Raw genomic sequence first — 21,992 nt, 5'->3', positions numbered from 1 at the left:
ATCTAAATTGTCCAACCCTTGTCCGGTTTAAGACTAAACCAGTTGATACACCAATTGATTTAGTCTTAAATCGCTCACATTTTATCCGGTTTAAGTCTAAACCGAGTAAAACAAGTTTTCAAAACAATTATTGATCAAACCAAAAGAACTACTTTATAATTGAAATAAAAATGGTGAACCACTCACCTTGAATCTTTTGCAAAAGCAAGAAACTTGAATCCTTCGACTTGATTTCAAAACAGAAATCATTTGGTCACTACTTCCTCTAAATCGCACACTTCTCTTTTGAAAATGCAAGAAGAGTGAAATGGAGGCTAAACCCTCCTTTTATACCTTTCCCAATCAGGAAAGTCGGCTGATATATGCAGCCTTTACGTGCATACATTCATAACTATATACCCCTTTTCATGCATATTCACATAACTTCCCATGCATGCATTTTATATATGTTATGCATACATCCATGCATATATATATATATATATATATATACATACCCATGCATGTATATAATTATATTCACATATTTGATGCATACCCACTTATGCACATAATTCCACATATTAGCATGATCAAATATAACAATTTATCATGCTATCACATAATCATATAACAAATAATCACGTATTAATTACCTCAGGTGATAACCAGGATCCAGTTATTACATTAAACCCCCAATTTCCATTATAGGTAGTCAGCTGTGAATTATTAAGAAGGGATTTAACCGTTATTTGATGTTTTATTGAAAATTTTAAATTAGTCACTCTTTCCTGTTTTAAAGGTGTTACATTACACATGATGTGTTTGTAGAAGGGGGTTGAATACAAACACAACAAATTTTTACTTATAATTTTATATTTTGTATTAAAACAAGAATTACAGATTTGTTGCAGAAGTTAGGAAGGTGGTACTCTTTCAGATCTGAAGTATTTAGATAGTCTTTTATTTTGTGACACATATTGTTTTAAGAAACTATCACTCATAAGTTCTTCCAAAATGAGTGAGTTGCAACATATAACAAAGATGACCTTCATAGCCACCATTGCATTAAATATTGCTTACCAACTTTAATGCATGTATTTATCTGATTTATTTATCTATCCAAGATTGTACTCTTCAGTTCAACCTTTGAAGTTGATGCAAACACTTATTAAACCAGTCCATCCTTTTGTATTCATAGGGAACAATAAAAGAAGTATGATACTATTAAAATAACATTTTAGACTTTACTTTGGTTGAGATGCTAAGCATGTTTTCCATACCAGGATGAGAGTTGGTAGATTTGATGAGCCAAACTTGCTGGATAAGTTTGCACTCCAAAATTCTGCTTTCCAGAAGTAGCATTTGTTGAAACTAATATTTCACTTTATCTTGTATTGATCTTCTTTTGGCTAGATGATAGTCTAATCTGCTTTGGTGACGATCTTGTCCTCATTTCAACTAGTATTCGATTTTGCTGAAGGTTTTTCTTGTTCTTGTACCAACACAGATAGAACAAGACTTTTACAAAGAAAAATCCTATTAGTCTATTTCGAAATATAAGTTGTGATTGGATTCCAGCTTAGACTATTTATAAAGTGGGAATATCGGATGCTAAAAATAACTTAGAATAATTGTTGGTTCTTGAGAGTCAATATGGAATGACTATTTAATGAGTCAACTAGATTCTTTCATTCAGATGGAGAATTATCAAATCTGAGATTTGATCCCAATAAATTATCTAAGAAACAAATTCAAAGGAGACTAATATCTGAAACGTTGAACCAGTAAATTCATTTGTAATGTTAGGTTCAAATGTCAGTCTTTTTTGTCAGATCCAATAAATGTTGTATATCATATATAACTATTATAAGACAAGTGCTAAGAGTTTTTAATCTAAGTATTGAATCAGATGCTAGTTGTATTATTTTATAAATCAGATGGTTGAGACCAACAATATATATATATATATAAGACGGTAATCAAATGAGAACTACAAATATGTTACAAATTGGTGAGAACCGATATAAAAATATTTCTTTACATTTTTTTCATCAAAACCTATGATTTTTAAGATTATATATATATATATATATATATATATTAGATGTTCAAACAAGAACACCTCTATTTTATGAGAACGCGAGAACACCCTTATCACATGTGATAATACGCATGGGGGACCCTGTGATGTGCGGACGACGTGTTCTACGACTTAGGCCATGCCAAAGGTTGTCTACGTCTATAATTTAGCATCACATGTGATGGTCTTGATGGATTATAGTATCATATCAACAACACCATTATCACATGTGATAGTACTTGTGAGGGGGCTTAGTGGTGTAAGGGCGACTTGACCCTTAACCAAGATCGCATCGAAAATTGCTCACGTCTCTGATTTAGTATCATATGTGATGAAATAATAGTATCACATGTGATTGTCTATAGTAAAAGGGTCTTCTCGCGTTCTCATAAAATGAAGGTGTTCTCATTTGAACCATTATATATATATATATATACACACACACACCCCTACCACCAAAAATAAACACCACCTTTAGGACCATCACCAACCACCATGGCATAGCCAAACACAAATATGTTAATTCAAAGCATTAAATTTAAAAGAAATTAAAACACATCAATCTCAAGAACATTTAATGCATAATGAATAATTTAAGATAAATAGAATGAAATATATAAAATCAAAAACCCAAAATTTAAATCCCTAAATCAATAAATGAGAAACCTAAGACTATTGGTGGTAATTGTTGTAAGAATGCAACAATATCAGGTCCAGGTCGAGGTCGTGCGGGGCTCTGGACATCGGAATAGTGAGTTGAGCGATCCAAAGTGTGATATAAGTCACGTGGAATAATGCGTAAGCCACTGAGTGGGGGAGGCCTTAGACACATGTTACCTGCACCGCGACCTTAAGTCGCAGGTCAAGTGGCGACTAAAAATGGGGTTTTCCACTCATTTTCTCACTTGTATCTTCTCTTCTTCAATTTTCTTCATTCTCTTCTCATTAAATACGTTTTGGGGAGCATTTAAGGAATTTTACCAATGATTCTAAAGAAGTTTATCATCATCCAACCTAGAGATTCAAGTCAACAGTTCAGGTTCCAAGATCTCAACTTCTAGGTTTTTGTCAAACTTAGTACTGTGAGTTCATCTTAACATTCTCTAAATCTTGTCCATGCCAAATAATACATCTTAGTCTCCCAAACATATCTCTTGAAATATTTCTCATATTTTTTGATTGTGAACCATTTTGGGTATTTTGAGATATTTTGGGGTTTAGAACCTTCTTGTCAAAGTAAATGGTTAGGTTCGTTTATGTGTTTTTATAAGTGAGTTATATATATATATATATATATATATATATATATATATTGGTCGGATATATCTTACACCTTTAGACTAATAAAATTGGGACACAAAGCAAGTATACAATATGGCTCAATATCGTCTTTCCAAGTAATAAAGTGGTACAAGTACCGGATTATCGTCCACGAGGATTGTAGCAAAAGTTAAATAAGAGTCCAATAAAAGAAAAGATTTCAGATGATGAAAATTGAAGACTTCAGGTTGATTCTGAGTTAACAAGGAAAATATAACAGAATAATAAAGGTAGCACGGGTGTAAGATTTGGGGTGAAATATAAACACAAAATCCAGCAGACAAAGCTGTAGAAGAACTAGTTCCACCATCTATCTTGAAGGGATTCCTCTCGGACTTCACCTTTGCACTATATTATAGCTTAGCACTCATATCTCTATGTGGTGTTCAGACCAGGGATAGTAGCAAAAAGGTGTCTTCAAGATATATGGCTAAACAAATCTCTTTGTTAAAAATCACTCTTTCGAGCCGATTCCCATATCATTCAAGTTGGCATGTTCAAGATAGTTCATCTCTCAATCTATCACACTTTGACACTTTTAGAGAGTGACCAACCCGTCGGGAGTTAAGTTTGAAAAATATAAATGACAAGTCTCCTTGTCGATAACTTTCTCTAGTCTACCTCTCATATCATTCAAGCTGGCGTGTTTATCAATGGCTTATCTCTAAGTCCATGACACTTTAACACTTTCAAAGTGGTCAACTCGTCAAGAAGTGTGCTTGGTTTTATAAAACTTGAATGAAATAGTGGAACATTGTTATTACGAAACAACATCCACTTTCATTCGGTTTAACATTTCATCCTTTACCCTACACYCGAGCTAATGGAATTAGCTACTCATTACAGAAAGTAAATGACATAAAGTAAAGACATGAATGTAAATGACTGGATATAAATGACAGAAAGTAAATGACAGAAAGTAAATGACGAAAAATAAATGACGATAAAAGTAAATAAATAAATAACAAATAATGATGTAGCACCTTAAGATGAAGAACAATATTTAAATAAAAACTTAAGAACTTGCATAAATATAAAACTAATAAAGGTTTAAAGTGTTTGAGGATGGAAAGCACAAGATGAGAAAATGTTCAGGGGATGATTTCTAAAGAGGCACCCAAGGTCCCCTTTTATACATACAAGTTAAACTAAAGACAAAAACATTGGAAAGGTAAAGGTAATCATGAAAGGACATAAAAGGATACATCATCTCCATCACCAAAGGTCATCCAAAAAGTCTTCCCATGTCCTTTTCACCAGCTGTTGAGGGCAAAAACCAACGGTTCCTTAAGCTAAGATTTTCTCCTTGACAATGGCTGAACTATTAAGCACTTATCCAAAAAGCCGAACCGGGTCAGGTCAATGCTGCTGGAATGCTGCAATATCATAGTGCAGTATTTGTAAGTCAAAGATGTCATCTACTCCCAAATTGTTGTAAAAACAAGTCCATCACCACATTTAGCTCCAAACATAATAAATGGAAAATAAGGAAGTAAAAATGACTCAAGGTTGGGATAAACTAGAAAAATCTACCTATTAAACAAAGGAAATGGGTACTTTAAGCATGTAATAAACCATGCTTATCATATATATATATATATATATATATATATATATACTAGGTTTGATCCCTTGTATTACATGGGGTAATTTGAAAAAAATTAAATCATGTCAGGAACTTATCTTACAGATATGAATGATCATCAAAAGTACGATGCTACTTTAGACTTGTACTCTTGTAATAACTCTGAAGTATAACTCTTCATAATTGAATTTAGAAATGAAACTATATCAATAATTAGTTGAAACTGAAATGAAGTTAACCCTATAATTAAATTAAATTTAAAAATGAAACTATATCAGTAGATTAAACTTAAACTTAGAAGTAAATTTAGAATAACTCTTTAGACTTGTACTCTTGAAATAACTCTGAAGAATGACTTCAGACTTGTACTTTTGAAATAACTCTGAAGTAAAAAAAAAAACTCTTCAGACTTCAGACTCTGTATAGGCAAGCCAGAAGCTCTACATGCACTATGCAAAGGATCTGCATGGTGCTCCATCTGGAAAAGAAGATTTCAGAATCCGGGTGAGCTAACTCTGAAGAATGGCTCTTCAGACTTGTAATTTGAAAATAACTCTGAAATAAAACTCTGAAGAATGACTCTTCAGACTTATACTCTTGAAATATCTCTGAAGTATAAAATCAATCATACTAAATCAGAATTCAGACTTTTAAGTCTGAAAAAGAAGACTTCCGAGTTCAGACTTTAGAGTTTGGGGGAGCTAAGTCTGTTTAAGTCTGGAAAAACAGACTTCAGAGTTCGGGTGAGCTAACTCTTTAGAATGACTCTTCATACTTGTATTCTTGAAATAACTCTAAAATATAATTCTGAAGAATGACTTCAGACTTGTACTCTGAGATATAACCTTAGAATAAAATTTAATTTGGAAATGAAACTATATTAGTAAATTGAATTTAAACTTAGAAGAGTGTCTGTGTCAAATTTGAAGACGAAATCTGAAGACTTTGAGTTCATAATTATTCAAATGCCCAATATCTTTGAAAAAGATCTCATGGTAAAGTTTGCATCATACAGAGCAAGACCAACAAGAGCTCCTCTGACATCCAGAAGCCAGACCAACCAGAGGGGCAATGGCTTACAAGACTAAGTCTAAGTCTTAAAGACTTATCTTCAAAGTCTAGATAAGTTTATTACAAGACGTGTACTCTTGAAATTATTCTGAAGTAAAACTCTTCAGACTTCAGAGCTCTGTATAGGCAAGCTAAAAGATCTGCATGCATTATGCAGAGGCTCTGCATGGTGTCCGTTTGGAAAAGAAACTATAGAGTTCGGGTGAGCTAACTCTGAAGAATGACTCTTCAGACTTGTACAATGGAAATAACTCTGAAATAAAACTTTGAAGAATGACTCTTCAGACTTGTACTCTTAAAATAATTCTAAAGTGTAAAACCAATCCCATTAAATCAGAGTTCAGACTTCTAAGTCTGAAAGAAAAGAGTTCAGAGTTCAGACTTCAGAGTTCGGGTGAGCTAAGTCTGAAAAAGAAGACTTTAGAATTCGGGTGAGCTAACTCTGAAGTGACTTTTCAAACTTGTACTCTTCAGAATCATAGAAGACTTCAGAGTTCAGACTTCTAAATCTGAAAAAGAAGATTTCAGAGTTCAGACTCCAGAGTTCGGGTGAGCTAACTCTGAAGAATGATTTCAGACTTGTTCTCTTGAAATAACTCTGAAGTAAAACTTTTCAGTAAATCGAATTTAGAATAAAATGAAGTTAACCCTAGAATAAAGTTGAATTTAGAAATGAAACTATAGCAGTAAGTTGAATTTAAACTTAGAAGCAAACACCATTTTTTTTCGAGAATCAGTTACCACACGAATTAATTAACCAAAGAATAAAATCAATTGCATCCTAAATTAGTAGGATTGATTGAATAAGATGACACATGTCAATCGAATGAATATAAATGAACTATTAATGTAAATTGTGTCTAGATACATTCAAATGAGTCTAATTGAACCATTAATGTAAATTGTGTCTAGATACATGTTTAGGCAGAAAAATAAGATAACCGACTCATCAGAAGATGACACGTGTCACCCAAGTTACTTATTTATTAGGTGTATAGATATGTGTGTGTAACATTTTGGAGTATTAATCTCATAAATTTGGGTTGTTCTTGGCTTACAGTTATAAGGATTTGATCGGAAATGATCATATTATTGAAAAGAAATGTATTAGTACTTGTGAAATAATGTCATCCTTGGGTTAATGAACTTTTGGAAAGATGATGGTATCTTAATACTTTGTTTTGGAAAATGGAAAATGGTATATTGGAAATTATGAGCTCTAGACCCTTTAGTGTCAACATTGTATTTAAATGACTTGATGGTAATATGAAATGTGATAGAAACTATATGTTTGCTAATATTGGGTCATTTTAAAGTTATGATACATATCAAATTGTATGCAATGGATCTATATGCATATGAGTCGAATTATTGGTTTTGAAAAGAGATAGTCTTTCTTTCATGGTAACTAGAAATAGGCATGGGGTCATCGCGGGCATTGTGGTGCGAGCTCATGGAGTCGAACATTTGCCATTCACCACATGGTGTAATTTATAGTGAACTAGCATATCTAGGATCATCGTGGGTCTTATGCCATGAATAGTGCAAGGTTGAACTAAAAAACCATCGATCCGTAGTGGGGCTTACGAACATGGATATGTGGCTTACTTTTGTGTTTTGAACTATCAATGGAAAAACTGGGTCTCCTCTGTCATCACAATATGAGTTTTGACTTTATAGTCTTTAAAATTAAATATGTGGAGCATTGGATTTGATCAAGTTTATATTCTCGCTTTATATTTATTACTACATTCATAAACTGTTTGATCTCACTAGACGTTAGTCTAACACTTTTTCTTAAATGACATGTATATCAAGTTTCTTAGGCAGCAAGGCCAATGATGTTTGAGCAATGGTCGAGGTACTCATTAGGTAGCATCTTTGAGTGCCTATGAAGTTGGTGGTACAAGTATAGAAGTGTTCTGATGGTTATAGTAACAGCCGCATGTAACCTATTTCTAGAATGATTTAGATTAGGAGGTTGTTACTTATTAGCTGTTTCTTCTCTGTTCTTGTTATATGGAGTTGCTTCCCTTTCTGGGAAGATACTATTAACATTTATGGTAAAATTTCAGGTTTTTGCAAGTTCAAATTTTCTCCTATTTTAAGGGTGTTACATTTTTGTAACAAAAATTTGAGTGATTTAGTGAAAGATTTTGACTTCAAAGTCATGGCTTAAGGTTTCGACTTTGAATCGACATACGAAATCTAAATTTCTCTTTGTTAAGCATCTAATTGTTGCTTCTTCTTGATTCGAGCTCAAGGCAACACGTCCTAAATTTGATTCAAACTAACCGAACCAAACCTAAGTTCGTGGTCTTAAATTGAATCACCGTTACTTGGTGGGAGTTTGAATAGTAAGCGTCGACAATGGAAGAGACCGTGAAAGGAAGGGGTTTCATCAGAGAAAAGGAAGGGGTGGGTTTTGCTAGAGCAACAAGAAGTAAAGTGTTTATCGGTTGAAATCCAAATGATATAAGTAGAGTTATATTTATACACAGTAGTATTAACTAATTATGTATAACATAAGAATCTTAATTTATATTTAATTTTTAAAAGAAAATGAAAGAAGGGATACAAATGTCCCTTTTGAAATCCGAACCAAATTTAGAAGATCCGGACCCGATGGGGGACCCGTAGGCCTGGTAGTGGACACATGAGTGTGCCACGTGGCAAAGCTGTTCGGTGACAGAGCTCACTGCCACTGCTGCTACACCACACCACTACCCATAATAAAACACCCAAAACGTCCTCTTTCCTTCGCATCCCCTTTCCCTTTTCCATTCTTTGATTCCGATCAGATATTCTTTGGATTCAATCTTTTCGATTTCTAGGGTTTCAGATTCTCTTTTTCTTCAACAGTTTTTCTACTCATCTCGTATCTGCATCTCAGATTCCGATCCTGTCTTCGATAAGCATGTTGCTAGATCTGGGTTTCTTTTGCAGTTCCTGGAGCAAATCACGCTGAAAAGTAAGATTTTCAGATTCACATCATTTGTCTTAGATTCAAGGGTTTACAATTCAATTTCTGGATTAATGTGTTATACACGTGATTCCATTTTAGTAAGATTCCTACTCTTTTTTGAGAATCTGTCTCAGTTTTCAGAGTATGGTCATCTCATTACTTCCCTTCTCTCCTTTCCAGTTTAAGCTAGTCTACACATGTTATATCATTGAATATTGTTAATTTTGGAAAAGAAGATTGATTGTGGCTATGGATTAAAATTATGATCTGTGTTTAGACATTGACATTATCTTTGTATGATGAATGCTATTCATATTTATAAGCTTGTATGTTTTGATTTGCGTTACTTCATTTGATTTGATTGCAGTTGAGTATACTGCGTACTTCAAGATTATCACTGCTGCTTGATCTCTAATTTTCTATTTTGGGCAAAATTGGGAAAGTTGTGTCATTTCCGGTTTTAGCTGATTAAAGCAAATCTGTTGTACACTTGAGGGTTGATCATATGATACACTTGAAATATTACCGGGTCTTTAAGGATGTAGGTTCTGATTTCAACCTTTCTAACTTCGATATCTTGAATGCTATTAATATTTCATGAATGATGTTTGCACATTACAAGTGTTTATAGCAAGTTCAGTGAGCAACTAGGAAACTGGTCTGGGAGTGACATTTTGTTTCAGAAATTCTATATACGCTAGGAAGTCGCTACAAGTTGGAAACAAGTTTCCAACACATTACTAAAAAAGGCGATTTTATTACTACGTGATCATTTGGAAGGTGATTATCATCTCTATTTCTAGAAAACACCATACATGTTAAAATAATTACATTATATGGGTTGTTGGAAACTTCTTGAACTTGTTGGTGCACACAAAGGCCCTCTTGTTGTCTGGAATATGATGGATTTGTGATGTTTCAAGTCCTTTTATTTGTTTTTAAGGTTAAAAGTTGGCTTATATGTACAAACCAGCTTGTGGGCTCTTAGATGGTATGCAGCAGTCATCTCAGGACAGTGATTCTGCAAGCTGGGAATATTCAGAAAGTTGCGGAAGGATTGGTGCAGTTTGCAAATTTCAAAAGCAGCCTGAAGACTCTTCCTGCAGCAACTTTTTCCTCTGTTAAAATATTTCCATCTATTAGGAAAATGATGGTGGATAATAGCGCATCGGCTAACCGTGGTCTGATTACTGACACTTCACCTGAGAAGGATAACTATGGTGGCTATGCAAGTGGAGGATGGAAGAGGTGAATGTCCTTTTGCTTATTTACTACTTTGCAGTTTATGCTTTATTTGTTTCTTTAATTGCAAGCAGATTGTAAAAATGTATCTTAAAGCAGATACCTTGTAGTTCTATATCTTACAGCAGATACCTTGTAGCATGGATATGTTAAGGTGAGATGTACTGTGTGCACAAAAAATGGTGGAAGGATTTTGGTTACCCGTTCTTTTTATTTCTCAATCAGGAGGGTTAATTTATGTTTCACAATTAACGGGCTTCATGGGTCTGGACTTGAGGCGTGTCAGTGTTTCTTCTAATGTACACATACCTCCAGTGTGCCGCACATGGTTATGGTTTTTTATCTGTAAATGTGGAGTTGTCAATGGGATAGGCCAAGCTAACGTTCTTTTTTGTAAACTTACTATTCTCTCTTTTTCAACACACTTGAATCGTGATTGAAAATGCATTTTCCATCTGCTGCCATCAGCCTCTCTGCATTTGAGTCCACGTATTCCTCCTGATGCATTGGTAAGAGTTAGTATTCAAGCTTTTGCATCTCTATAACAGTGGTGACCTGGTTTTTTATTTTAACTTCTTTCTTAAGTATTAATGTAGGCTTTGCAATAGAGGATCAGGGGATATTATTACATTAGTTGGTTGCATGAATTTTCAAAGTTAACATGATTGTTTTATCTGGCATGAAGGCTGAAGCATTGAACTCTTAGCATTATTTGTACTTGCTTTTGAGTTTAGAAGCTTTCCAATAAGAGGACCATTGATCAAGTGAAAGCAGATTGCTTGATATTATGGTGCAACATATATTCTTTTGCTTGAATACCTGCTGCAACTTGTTGCATATCAGCATATGCTAAAGAATTTGTGCTGGCAGCTTGGTGTTTTATCTGCTAGGGAAACGTTTTTAAATATATAGATGGTGAGAAATTGCTCAATATGTCTTGTAATTACGAGGGTTACAAGCTTAAGGGATGCATGAACCCTACATATTCGATACCCTAGTCTCGTATTTTTCACACAAGTAATACTATTGCTAACTTTGTGAAGTAACTATTTATTCTTCTTTCCAAGTAAAGCAACATAGAGTTTCCTTGCGCCAAGTGTAAATATTTTTGCCCAACATGTGACTACCATGTTTTAAAGCTGGCTAGCTTATATTATAATTCATGTTTTTGTTATGTTTGTTAACCCATAAAATGGATGTTAAGTAAATGCATCAATACCATTGAAGTGCAAGCACACCCTATATTTTCACCTATCTAACCTTTTTTCCCGGTTGGATTGCACTCACACCTCATTCATTGTTTTTCACAAAATATCTTTCTGATTTTCCTTTTTTCTGCAAGAATACATCAAATGTCTGTTAAGTAAATACATCAATACCATTAAAGTTTAAGCACACCCTATATTTTTACTTATCTATCCTTTTTTCCAGTTGCTATGCTCTCACACTTCATTTATAAACGACTATAATTTTTCACAAAAATGTCTTTCTGACATTCCTTTCTTCTGCAAAAATTCATTTGAAAGTCGTTTTCTTTTTGCACGAGGAGGGGTAATAGCAATGTAAAGAAAGTGATTCTAATAATTGAGTAGGGAAATCTATTTATCAAAATAATATTTTTTTAGAAACACAAGTAATACAACTACTTATCCATTTATGAAAGCACCTTTCCTTTCCTGGACAGTTCCATAATATGTCAACTTCAAGAACATCTCTACTCAGATTGATGGTTTTACAAATATATTATCCCTTCAAAATGCTTGTGTAAGTATATCCTCAAACTTCAAAACGTCTCAACAAGTGTTGTCATCATAGTTTTATTACACTAATGAATATGTATTATTTGCTAAAGCACCACCCATCGAACGTAAATTTACTTGCTTTAAGCTGGTTTCTCATGCTTTTTCTATTACATAATTGATTTCTTCTCCTAGCATATCTGTTCACATTGTTTTGGTTTTCTTACAAACTAATGGAAGATTCTTTCTGCCGGCTAGATTAAGTGGTATACTAGTAATATGGGAAAGGTGGTTCTTTTTCTGATCAGCTGACCTAACATCATATATGTCTAGTGGCCATGGAATATGATGAAGTGTCACAATTGTGAAGGTAGAATAACTGAGGTCTTACAAAAGTTACTTGTGATTGGTTAACAAGAAAGTGGAAAGAATGTTAGATATCTAACAAATGGAAACAGTGCTTATTAAATAATTTTGCTACTCCAACATTTGTATTCTTTTGGCTTTGTGGGTGTTTGATTAACTTGCGATTGCACCTTTTTGCTTACATGTCTTCATTATGGCTTCGTATTGACAGTGAAGATGGAAAATTGAGCTGTGGTTATTCAAGTTTCAGAGGTAAAAGAGTTAGCATGGAGGATTTCTATGATGTCAAGACTTGCAAGATCAATGGGCAGACGGTCTGCCTATTTGGGATATTTGATGGTTATATTCTTTCTCAGCAATTTTTACGATAAAATTCTTCTTTTGGAGAAACACTTTTATCATTTATTTACGATGTAGAGGTGGCTAATGCTTGAAGATATATATGTTGACTGAGTAATCCTTTTTGAACCAGGTTACATAAGGGTTTGTACTTTAGGTAGGGTCAATCGTGGCCTTGCTGAATTAGTTTGGGATTAAATAAAGATCTAACTGGCTGCCTTGTTAGAACTATGTACCTCATCTTGCTAGGATTGAGTTTTTTTTCCCTTTCTTTTGGCTTCCGGTGGAGCTTCTTGTGTACAAAAACCTACAAACTTTCCCTTTCTTTCTCTTGATTGTTTTGGCTGAATGAGTTTGGGATTAAATAAAGACCATGCTGGCTGCCTTGACAAACAAAGTACCTCATCTTGCCTGGTTTGAGGTTCTGTTTTTCGAGCTTCTAGTTAACTTCTTGGTGTACAGAATGCTATAATCTTTGCCTTTCTTTATCTTTAATTGTTTTAAATTTGTTTCTTTGGAAAATGAAAAAAAGTTGCTCTATACCAAAAGCCTTGAAGCTGCCATTCCTAACCAATAATTGACAAATAGGATTTGTTGTTTTTCGCTGAAGTACTTATTTTATCAATTATTTCCCCCATAAGCAATGAAACATAGGGAGAGGCTAGTAATTGATGAGGGAAGTAAGAGAACTTTTGGCTGATTTTTCATCTCAAGAAAGTGCATCTTTGGGATCATCTGCCTTAATCTTTTGCAACATAAGTATGTACGTTTTTCCAGCTTAAATATAATGCTAATTCCCTATTTCCATGAATCAATAGTTTAAAATACACAAGTAATCTGTATCACAGTAAAGGTAATAACATTCAAAATGACACTTGTACTAATAAATATAGCAACAAAATAAATCCGCACGACAAGTATGACGAGGACAAAAAATGTGCATCCACCACTCATCGTTACTCTTTCCATAATTCTACTGCTTTCTTTACATTTGTCCTTGTGCAAGTGATTGTATGACAAGGATAAAAATTGTGCACGTGCACCCACAACTCATCATTATTCGTTCCATAATTTCACTGCTTTCTTTACATTTGTCGTGCACGCTCATTGTACGTGTGCACTAAGGCCAGCATGCATGTGTTGTGCACACACATAAGGATGCCCACGTGAAATCCACGTAGGGGATAACGTTTGTGGCAAGTCTATTTCTACAAACAACTGATAGAACCCATGTAGGGCCCCTTAGTTGGTACAAGGGGATTGTACATGAGATATGGCTTCTACGGTCGATATTCATTGTGTGGGATTCGACAACCCCCATTTTTCAACCCACACCCTATGCAATCCACTAGCCACTAAATCACCGTCTTGGCCTTGATTTGAATGATATAATTTCTTTTTGAATAGTGATCTGATTTTAGTTGAATTCAACTGGACCAAGGTTAGTTTAGACTTCAAATGCTTTGTCTAGGATGCACCTTTATTGTTCAATCAGGAGCTATCACTGAGGTATGGATTTGAATGTAAGGTTTCCGTTCTCATAGTGGCAACATCTAGGAAATATTCCGCCATAGTTAGGGCAGTCAAACTAACTCTCGTACGAGTTCTTGGTGGTTCATTCATCTGACCATAAACTAGAGCCACTTTTGATTATGCAATATTTTGTTCATGGATCACTTTAGATTCTTTCATTTCCATGTAAAGATCATTTCCTTCACGGGTCCGTTCACCGATTCCGCCAAATACAGATACGCCTTCGTCAGCTTTGGCAATATTGTTAATCAATTCCACAATGAGTACTATTTCATTTTAAATTGATCACCAGTCATTGATGAAGGAATCAGTTATTACGTAAAATTGGAGAATTGCATCGTGAAACAAACTTGGGATGTCGCAATGCTCTTTATTATAGTCTCAGATGAAGAAACTTGCTGTCATTGCTTTTCATGATAGAATATTCATTGGCTTTAAGTTTGTTTCCTGAGGGTTGGTTTTTTTAGAGGTGGCAACTAATAACCAAGGATGATCTTTAGTTATAGAAGCTTAGTTGTATTCATATGCAAGATAGTATATTTGCATATAAGAAGTCAGTATTAGTATAATAATTAGGTGCATTATATAATAGAGGCTTTATGTTGTTTACACTTTCCACACATTATATTTCTGATGGAAACAGACTCTCCACCCTCTGGGCTAGAGGCAAGATCTGCATCCTACCCAGACCCTATCTCGATGTGGGATATACCGAGTTCGTTTGGTTTCTACACATTATGTTTCTGATCTGTTAGTTTACTCAAATGATACACTAGTTTTCTCTTCTATTTCTTACTTGAAGATCGGTAGTTTTGTGTAGGTCATGGTGGTTCACGTGCAGCTGAGTATTTGAAGGAAAATCTTTTCAAGAACCTCATGAATCATCCGAAATTTTTGACAAACACCAGAGTGGCAATAAGTAAGTTCCTATGACAACTTACCACTTCTTTTTCCTGTGGCAGATGCTGAGTGCTACCATATATAACAATGAGAAATAAAGATTTCAGGTCTTTTCTTTGGCTTCTTTTTATGTAAACATGAACAGACCCATAAACTCGAATGAATTCACAGGTGAAACCTATCAACAGACCGACTCAGACTTCTTGGAGTCTGGAAAGGATACCTTCCGTGATGATGGTTCTACTGCTTCAACAGCTGTTTTGGTAGGTAATCATCTGTATGTTGCTAATGTTGGAGATTCTCGGACTGTCTTGTCGAAGGCAGGCAAAGGTAATTTTCAAATTGTCTATTGCTGTCCTTTCTAAAAGCCTGAAAATGTGTAAAGTTATTCAAGATATGACATCTACATTCTTGACATGACTGGTTTATCAATTCAAGGAAGCTGCTATATGTGTTGTAGAATTTAGAATGAACAAGGTGATAGCAGAAATTAAGTTGTATGTTCTTACCAACATATTTTATGAGCCAATTGCTGTCAAGATATTCTCAAGGGGAGAGCTCTGCAGCAAATTGTAATAATTACTCCATTTTGAGAGAAAGGTTACATATTTGAGTCATATGAATGGTCTCTTTACACCATGCAAAGCAAAGATGCATACAAACACTTCCCTCTTTAACCCTCACAAAGCTGAGTAGTCATGGTGCACTATGTCACCCTTGTTCAAACATTGGACATAAAATCACTATTAACATAAGATAATGTTACCCCCCTTGAAGTTCAGCATCGTCCGAACAAGATTATAAAATCTATGTAGTAACTTGATTGTTGTTGAATATGTAAGGACTTTAGGCTTATTTTATGTGTGTGTGTGTGTCCCTACTTTATCTTATTCTACATGATGTGCGTTGCTAATCTTTTTCCCCTCATATCTTCCCCAGTTATCAATTACTCCTTTTTAGTAGTCTTCCCTTCCCAGGGCTAAAAAAGCTTTCATTTGAAAGAGGTTATTTTTCCAAATCTTTTTCAATATTCATGCCAATTGCATACATGACAAGTGGCCTTGTTAGATAAAATTGGACGATGACGAGGTCCGGATAACGGGATAAATGGCTTTGTCTGGAATTGATACTGATTGAAAATTTGCTGTGTGATAAAACATACTGAATGGATAGCAGGATGACAAAATTACTATTTTAACCATCTGAAGCATTTTTAACAAGACTATTTGATAAAACTGAATAATGGAGCCCAAAAGGATAGAAAAGGAATAAAACAAATAAAAACCACTAGTCAATTAACAGCATATTATGAAACTGTAGCAATTAATAATTATCAAATCTTACCATTATAATAAAAAGGAGCATGCTAATTGTTATGCTTATAATAAGCAGTAAGTACGGAATAGGAATAAGGAGTATGTTCATATGGCTATAATAAAAAAGGGTCACAAGAAATTGAAAAGACAGCCCTTGTGTTGTCATTTGATTGCAACATGCAGATGGGGAGGGGTGTACCTGGAAGAAGTGAGGGTGCAGTGGTGGGGCGGGAGTTGTGAGTTGGGGGGGGGGTGGTTGGTGCAGTGGGGCTCTAGGGAACGTGGTGGGTGAAACGAGTGCTCTAAATTCTATTCACTGTCATCCTTTCCTCTAGCCAATTCAGACATATCTAGACCATTCAGAGTTGATTTTTTAATAAACATCTATGTCATCAACTTGTTCAAAGTCTCAACCCATTCAGTGGTAAACCAACATGGCGTTGGTATGGAGCCAACGAGTATTATATGATTGCACGTGAAGGATTCTGTCTTATTTTTCTTGGAGTATTACTTGTTGATCTGTTTGATACGTCATATGCATGCATGCTTAGTCCTTAAATTGCTTATTTTCTGTTGGCTGAAATTGTAGAAATGAGTGCTCATTTAGGTTATGTATTTCCTGGTCTCATGTTCATTACTAATAAACCATACAATTGCCATTGTGATCGAGTGTTGCTATTCCACTTAATTAATTTAAGTATATTCATATCATTCAATTGACAGCTATCCCTCTTTCTGACGATCACAAACCAAATAGAAGCGATGAGAGGAAGAGAATTGAAAGTGCTGGTGGCGTTGTGATGTGGGCAGGTAAGATGGTAATGCTGTTGATTTCCTCCTAAAGTGACATCCTATGTTTCATGCAAACTTGTTCTAGAGCTGCAAGAACAAGGATTTGATCTCACTTGGTTTTGATCATGGACAAATGGGATTTTTAGATTTACATCTTTTCATAGGTATAGATTGAACTGTTTAGCTTGTCCTCTTTGGGCCTTTATGTTTTGGGTCCTCACATATGGCTCAATGGTTGGATCTTTCTTCTTTTCTCCATCCAATACGGATTGCTTTAATCTGTTGTTCTTTGCCTTGTTCTCTGCACTGGAGAAAACTGGGGAGAACTAAAGAATGGAAGTCATTAGCATGAATGTGGAGATACCAGTTTCCACGGGCGAGATCCTGTCAATAATTGCTAAATTTTCTAAAGAGATCCTATAATGAAGTTTATGCACGGTCTAACATTTTTTTGTCAACACTGACCACTAATTCATGGACTTCAAATATTCACTTTCATGTTGTTTCCAGGCACTTGGAGGGTTGGAGGTGTTTTAGCAATGTCTCGTGCTTTTGGAAACCGTATGCTGAAGCAATTTGTTGTGGCAGAACCTGAAATTCAGGTAATCATTGAAGCTTTTTTTTGTCCTTTGTTTTAATCTACTTCAACATGAATGTAATTAGTGACCTGATTGTGGTTCTCACTTGAATATGTGCTTTGTACATGTGTTCAATAGGATCAGGCCATAGTTATTGGCCTTGCAATTAGTGTTGGCGATTATATATTGTTAGAAATTTCCTAGGCTTTAGGTGATGGTATAAATATGCTTCTTTATTGCTGTTACATATTTGGGCATCAGCCACATGATGTATTTTGTGCGTGTTTTTATATCTAGCCGGAAGAAACATGCTTCCTCCCGTGCAAATCGCAACAGTTAGATTTTTAGGTTATTCCATTAATTTCAACACTTACTTTTTAGGGAAGTTTTCATGTTAAAATTACTTATTTGGCCATTATAATTGTTATAAATAAATTGATGATATTGACTATTGATTTGTATTCACAAGATTTCTCTAATTTGGTTTAATTGATGCGCTCTTTAGATATTTGACAAATAGTAAAACAATTTCCTTAAACTGCGTTCGATCTTCCCATTCTTCAATCCATATAATCATGTGGTTTGATGGAAAAGATCATTAAAGAAAAGTGGTACAAAAAGAGCAAATACTTTTTTCTTTTCAATTTGGTGATTTGCCAAGTGTTAGAATCAACTACCGACGTGTAATTGATTTGTCAAATCCATGTTTGGGTGCAACTTGATTTTTGTGTGTGTGTTGGGGGGGGGGGGTACAATGGGACTTTTTCCAAATTGTTGATCATGTGTCATGGTAAACAAAATTTAAGAGAAAAATCCAGACATTACAAGTTCAGAAATGAAGGCCAAAACTTGGAAGTAAACTAATCTTATGCTTGCAAGAGAAAAGAAAGTGAGACGAGATCTCTCAATAAGACTTGAAAATAAAGTCTTTGCTTATGTACGTACATACACACAGCATACAAACACGCACATGTATGTATGTATGTATGTATGCATGTATGTATGTATGTATGTATGTATGTATGTATGAATATACATGCATAGTTAAGGGTGTGCATTGGGCTGGAACCAGACCAAAAAATAAAAAATAAGCCGAACTGATCTATACTGGTTTGTTTGGATTTGAAAACTAAAAAGTTTGGGTTTGTTTTGATTTGAAAAATATAAACCTGAAAGGTCGTCGTTTTAAGTTTGAAATAAAAAACTCGCTCAGTTTCGGTTTCCAAGACCAGACTTAACCGATCCAAGAACCAAATTTTGGAAAAAATCTTGAACTGAAAACTGGTTTTAAAAAAATTCTAGAAATGAGAACTGAACGGAACGGAACATGAACTGGCTTGGTCCCATCCTGGTTCTGTTTTTCTGTTTTGTCTGTCAGGAGTTTTGTACACCCTACTACACACACACACACACACACATATATATATATATATATATAAAATATGATCACACACATAGATGCATATGCTGATATTCATATACATACATATACATATATAGACATGCACATACCACTAGACATACATAATTGGTACCAAAACCAACAATTAATCTTTCTTGGGGAGAGCTCACTTTCACAGGGTTAGTATTTTTTTACTTAACTAATTTGGCCCAAAATTGGATTTGTTTGAAAACATTACAAGCTTTGGCACCTAGTTTTGTTTGTGAGGATGTTAAGTTAGCCTGAATCTCGTGTGAAAGGACTTGAGTAGAAGAAGACAAAAGGATAGTAAACCAAAGAGACTTGAAAGGGTAGAGCCAATTTATTTAATGCTTTATTGGATTGTTTATTAGACACATACGAATAAGGGCCCTTCATATGACACTTTCCTCTTTCAGTGGATTCTAGATGCAAGGACATTCCAATTACAAGAAGTTTCTAGGCTCTACTAGAGACTGTATAGAGTACCTGTATGCATCAAAAGATCTTGAGTTTCAAATACTTCATTATGTGAGCAACCTAGAATGCTCCAAACTATACTACAAGTTACTAAGACTTGTAAAAATCTATGGAGATCCTTTTCGCAAATCCATGCTTTGCCCATCCAGCATGCGACATCTACAGGGACCTTGGGTGAACTAGGTGAACCATGGCATTCTTCCCTTCCAATTTCACCATGTGTTCCTTGTGTGTGGTTTCGTGTGAATAGTTCTTCTCCATGGCCTGAAGGGAATTAATGCCTTTTCTACAATGCCAAGTATGTTTCTTGCATCGATTTTATCGACTTGAGAGCACCTTCCATGTCAGAGATTTTTTGAACCTACCACTTTGCTTCCTCCATGAAGAAGTTGCAAGTTTCCTCTGTGTCCATTAAAGCCTTTACCTAGTGGGGTTGACCTGGTCTTCTATGAATGTGGAACACATCAGTTTGAACATCTCATATTCTAATTGATAGTTGTAGTTATGCTTGTCTTGTTCCAACACTCTATTTAGTTGTTTCATGGGCATTACAAATTCCAATCAGGAGGTTAATTTGTAGGCATTTTCTCCCAAAAGGCCTATCAATTTATTTATGAAGGTTTATTCTGATCTTTCATTTTCCAGGAACAAGAACTTGATGAAGAATTTGAATTGCTTGTTCTTGCAAGTGATGGTCTTTGGGATGTTGTACCAAACGAGGTATATAATCTAAGAACATATCTTGTTTTTGATTCACCAAAACCCCTTTCAATATGATATATAATTGGATTTGGTTTCCTTGAGCAGGATGCTGTTTCACTGGCACTGTTGGAAGAGGAACCTGAGTCGGCTGCGAGGAAGTTGATAGAGACTGCTTTTAGCCGTGGAAGTGCTGATAATATCACCTGCATTGTAGTGAGGCTTTACCATCATGAATCTTCAGCAGCAACTGCACCTGAATTCAAACCACAACCACCCAAAAGCCAATCCGAAACTGAAACCCAAATCCAACCAGAAAATGAACTCGAAACCGAGACTGAAATTGAAAGTGAAAGTGAAAGCAGAAGCGAAGAAACGAAGACGGATGAATGATTGGTTAATTTTGTTGGTGTTGTGTTGTATGAACTAGGGTCTGAAACGGTGAATATGGGTGTTTTTAGCTGTTGTTGATAGGTGTGTTGTGGTATCTATAGCAATGAACGGAGAACGACTTGGGGTGTTCAAATGCTTGTTCTACCATCTGCTGCTGGATGTGTAAATTCTATGTTTCGTTTTGATTAAATCTTACAGTTTATAATAATGACACCATTTCCGTTTTCGTTGATGAATGTTGGCAGGTGTTTGCTGTTGTTGTATGTTACTAGTAGTGGTTCCATACATCTATATCTATGCACCAAAATCACCTCAACTTTCATTGGCATCAATCTACCCTAAGACTGTTTTACATATCAACTTCTTTTTCTTTCCTAAAATATAAGTTTTCTTGAAGGTGCTTAAGTGCATAATTTGTTTCCCCTACTTGTTCACCTGTGTCGGTTTAGGGTACGGTCAGTTCACCTGGACATGTGATCCGCTATCTGGAAAAGAATTGCAATAGCTGGTATCCTGAGCAATTGCAATAATCGGATTCATTGAAGACTAATATAGAGGCTTATCCCGCTATAAGGAAAGGATCAAACCTTATTCCATGGTATTTACATGAGGTTTTTCTGAGAAGACGTTTTTGCTCTTCTTTTTGGTAAGGCTTTCGATAGACTTCTTTCATTTTCGAATTTGCTTGTGACAAGTCCTAGCATTAGTATGAAGGACCCCTTGTACAAACAATGATTATTTACAACATTTTTTTAACTCCTCTAAAATTAAAATAAAAAAATCTCCAAAAATATTTACATTAACTTCAAAAGATTCTTTTAGATTACAAAATTAATTATATTATTAAAATATTAATTCTTTTTCTTACACATTAATATAGTTTCAAATGCTTTTATTGATGGAAAAAAAATGAAATATCATTTATCACTTTTAAGTAATTATTTTAAGGATTTCTTCATATTTGGAAAGCTTTTACATTCTGTCTTTTTTCATTTTGAAAATTTGAATGGAGCAAAAACATCTATAACATCTCCATTTTTTAATTTAAAAAACGTTCTAAAACATTTGTTGGATGATTTAAAATTTAAATAGAGGATAAAAAAGTATTTATTTAGATTATCTATACTATATTATAAAACATTTGACAAATTTTTTTAAAAACTATCTTTTATGTATGAAGTACTGTTTATTG

The 21,992-nt window shown here is 34.7% G+C and overlaps 2 protein-coding genes across 3 annotated transcripts; both read left to right on the top strand.

Annotated features, from left to right (window-relative positions):
* The first annotated feature begins 8,757 nt into the window (after window positions 1-8,757).
* On the top strand, window positions 8,758-21,029 carry LOC112524649 (probable protein phosphatase 2C 76). 2 transcript variants are annotated; one of them, XM_025134575.1, is made up of 9 exons: window positions 8,758-9,009; window positions 9,977-10,251; window positions 12,562-12,689; window positions 15,043-15,141; window positions 15,294-15,452; window positions 17,162-17,248; window positions 17,741-17,832; window positions 20,354-20,428; window positions 20,516-21,029. In XM_025134575.1, exons 2-9 carry the CDS (start codon window positions 9,992-9,994, stop codon window positions 20,798-20,800), a joined length of 1,185 nt encoding a protein of 394 aa, XP_024990343.1. In that variant the 5' UTR covers window positions 8,758-9,009; window positions 9,977-9,991; the 3' UTR covers window positions 20,801-21,029. The 2 variants fall into 2 exon arrangements, with proteins under 2 accessions (XP_024990343.1, XP_024990342.1); XM_025134574.1 differs by having other exon boundaries at window positions 8,774-9,009; window positions 9,947-10,251.
* On the top strand, window positions 9,992-20,800 carry LOC112524847 (probable protein phosphatase 2C 76). The gene is made up of 7 exons (XM_025134794.1): window positions 9,992-10,251; window positions 12,562-12,689; window positions 15,294-15,452; window positions 17,162-17,248; window positions 17,741-17,832; window positions 20,354-20,428; window positions 20,516-20,800. The coding sequence occupies exons 1-7, from the start codon at window positions 9,992-9,994 to the stop codon at window positions 20,798-20,800; spliced, it is 1,086 nt and encodes a 361-aa protein (XP_024990562.1).
* Window positions 21,030-21,992: the final 963 nt, after the last annotated feature.

This window comes from Cynara cardunculus (genome assembly GCF_001531365.2).
Source record: "Cynara cardunculus var. scolymus isolate 2C chromosome LG 13, CcrdV1, whole genome shotgun sequence".
NCBI lineage: Eukaryota > Viridiplantae > Streptophyta > Magnoliopsida > Asterales > Asteraceae > Cynara > Cynara cardunculus.
This window is presented reverse-complemented; position numbering and strand designations above follow the sequence as displayed.

What these genes read in the sequence shown, in the direction of transcription:
- LOC112524649 (XM_025134575.1), top strand. Translation starts at nt 9,992, where the DNA reads ATGGTATGCAGCAGTCATCTCAGGACAGTGATTCTGCAAGCTGGGAAT. An exon ending in CCTATTTGGGATATTTGATG is followed by an intron (nt 12,690 to 15,042) that starts GTTATATTCTTT and finishes AGTTTTGTGTAG; the next exon opens with GTCATGGTGGTTCACGTGCA. An exon ending in GGGATGTTGTACCAAACGAG is followed by an intron (nt 20,429 to 20,515) that starts GTATATAATCTA and finishes TTCCTTGAGCAG; the next exon opens with GATGCTGTTTCACTGGCACT.
- LOC112524847 (XM_025134794.1), top strand. Translation starts at nt 9,992, where the DNA reads ATGGTATGCAGCAGTCATCTCAGGACAGTGATTCTGCAAGCTGGGAAT. An exon ending in GCAAGTGGAGGATGGAAGAG is followed by an intron (nt 10,252 to 12,561) that starts GTGAATGTCCTT and finishes TCGTATTGACAG; the next exon opens with TGAAGATGGAAAATTGAGCT. An exon ending in CTTGTCGAAGGCAGGCAAAG is followed by an intron (nt 15,453 to 17,161) that starts GTAATTTTCAAA and finishes TTCAATTGACAG; the next exon opens with CTATCCCTCTTTCTGACGAT.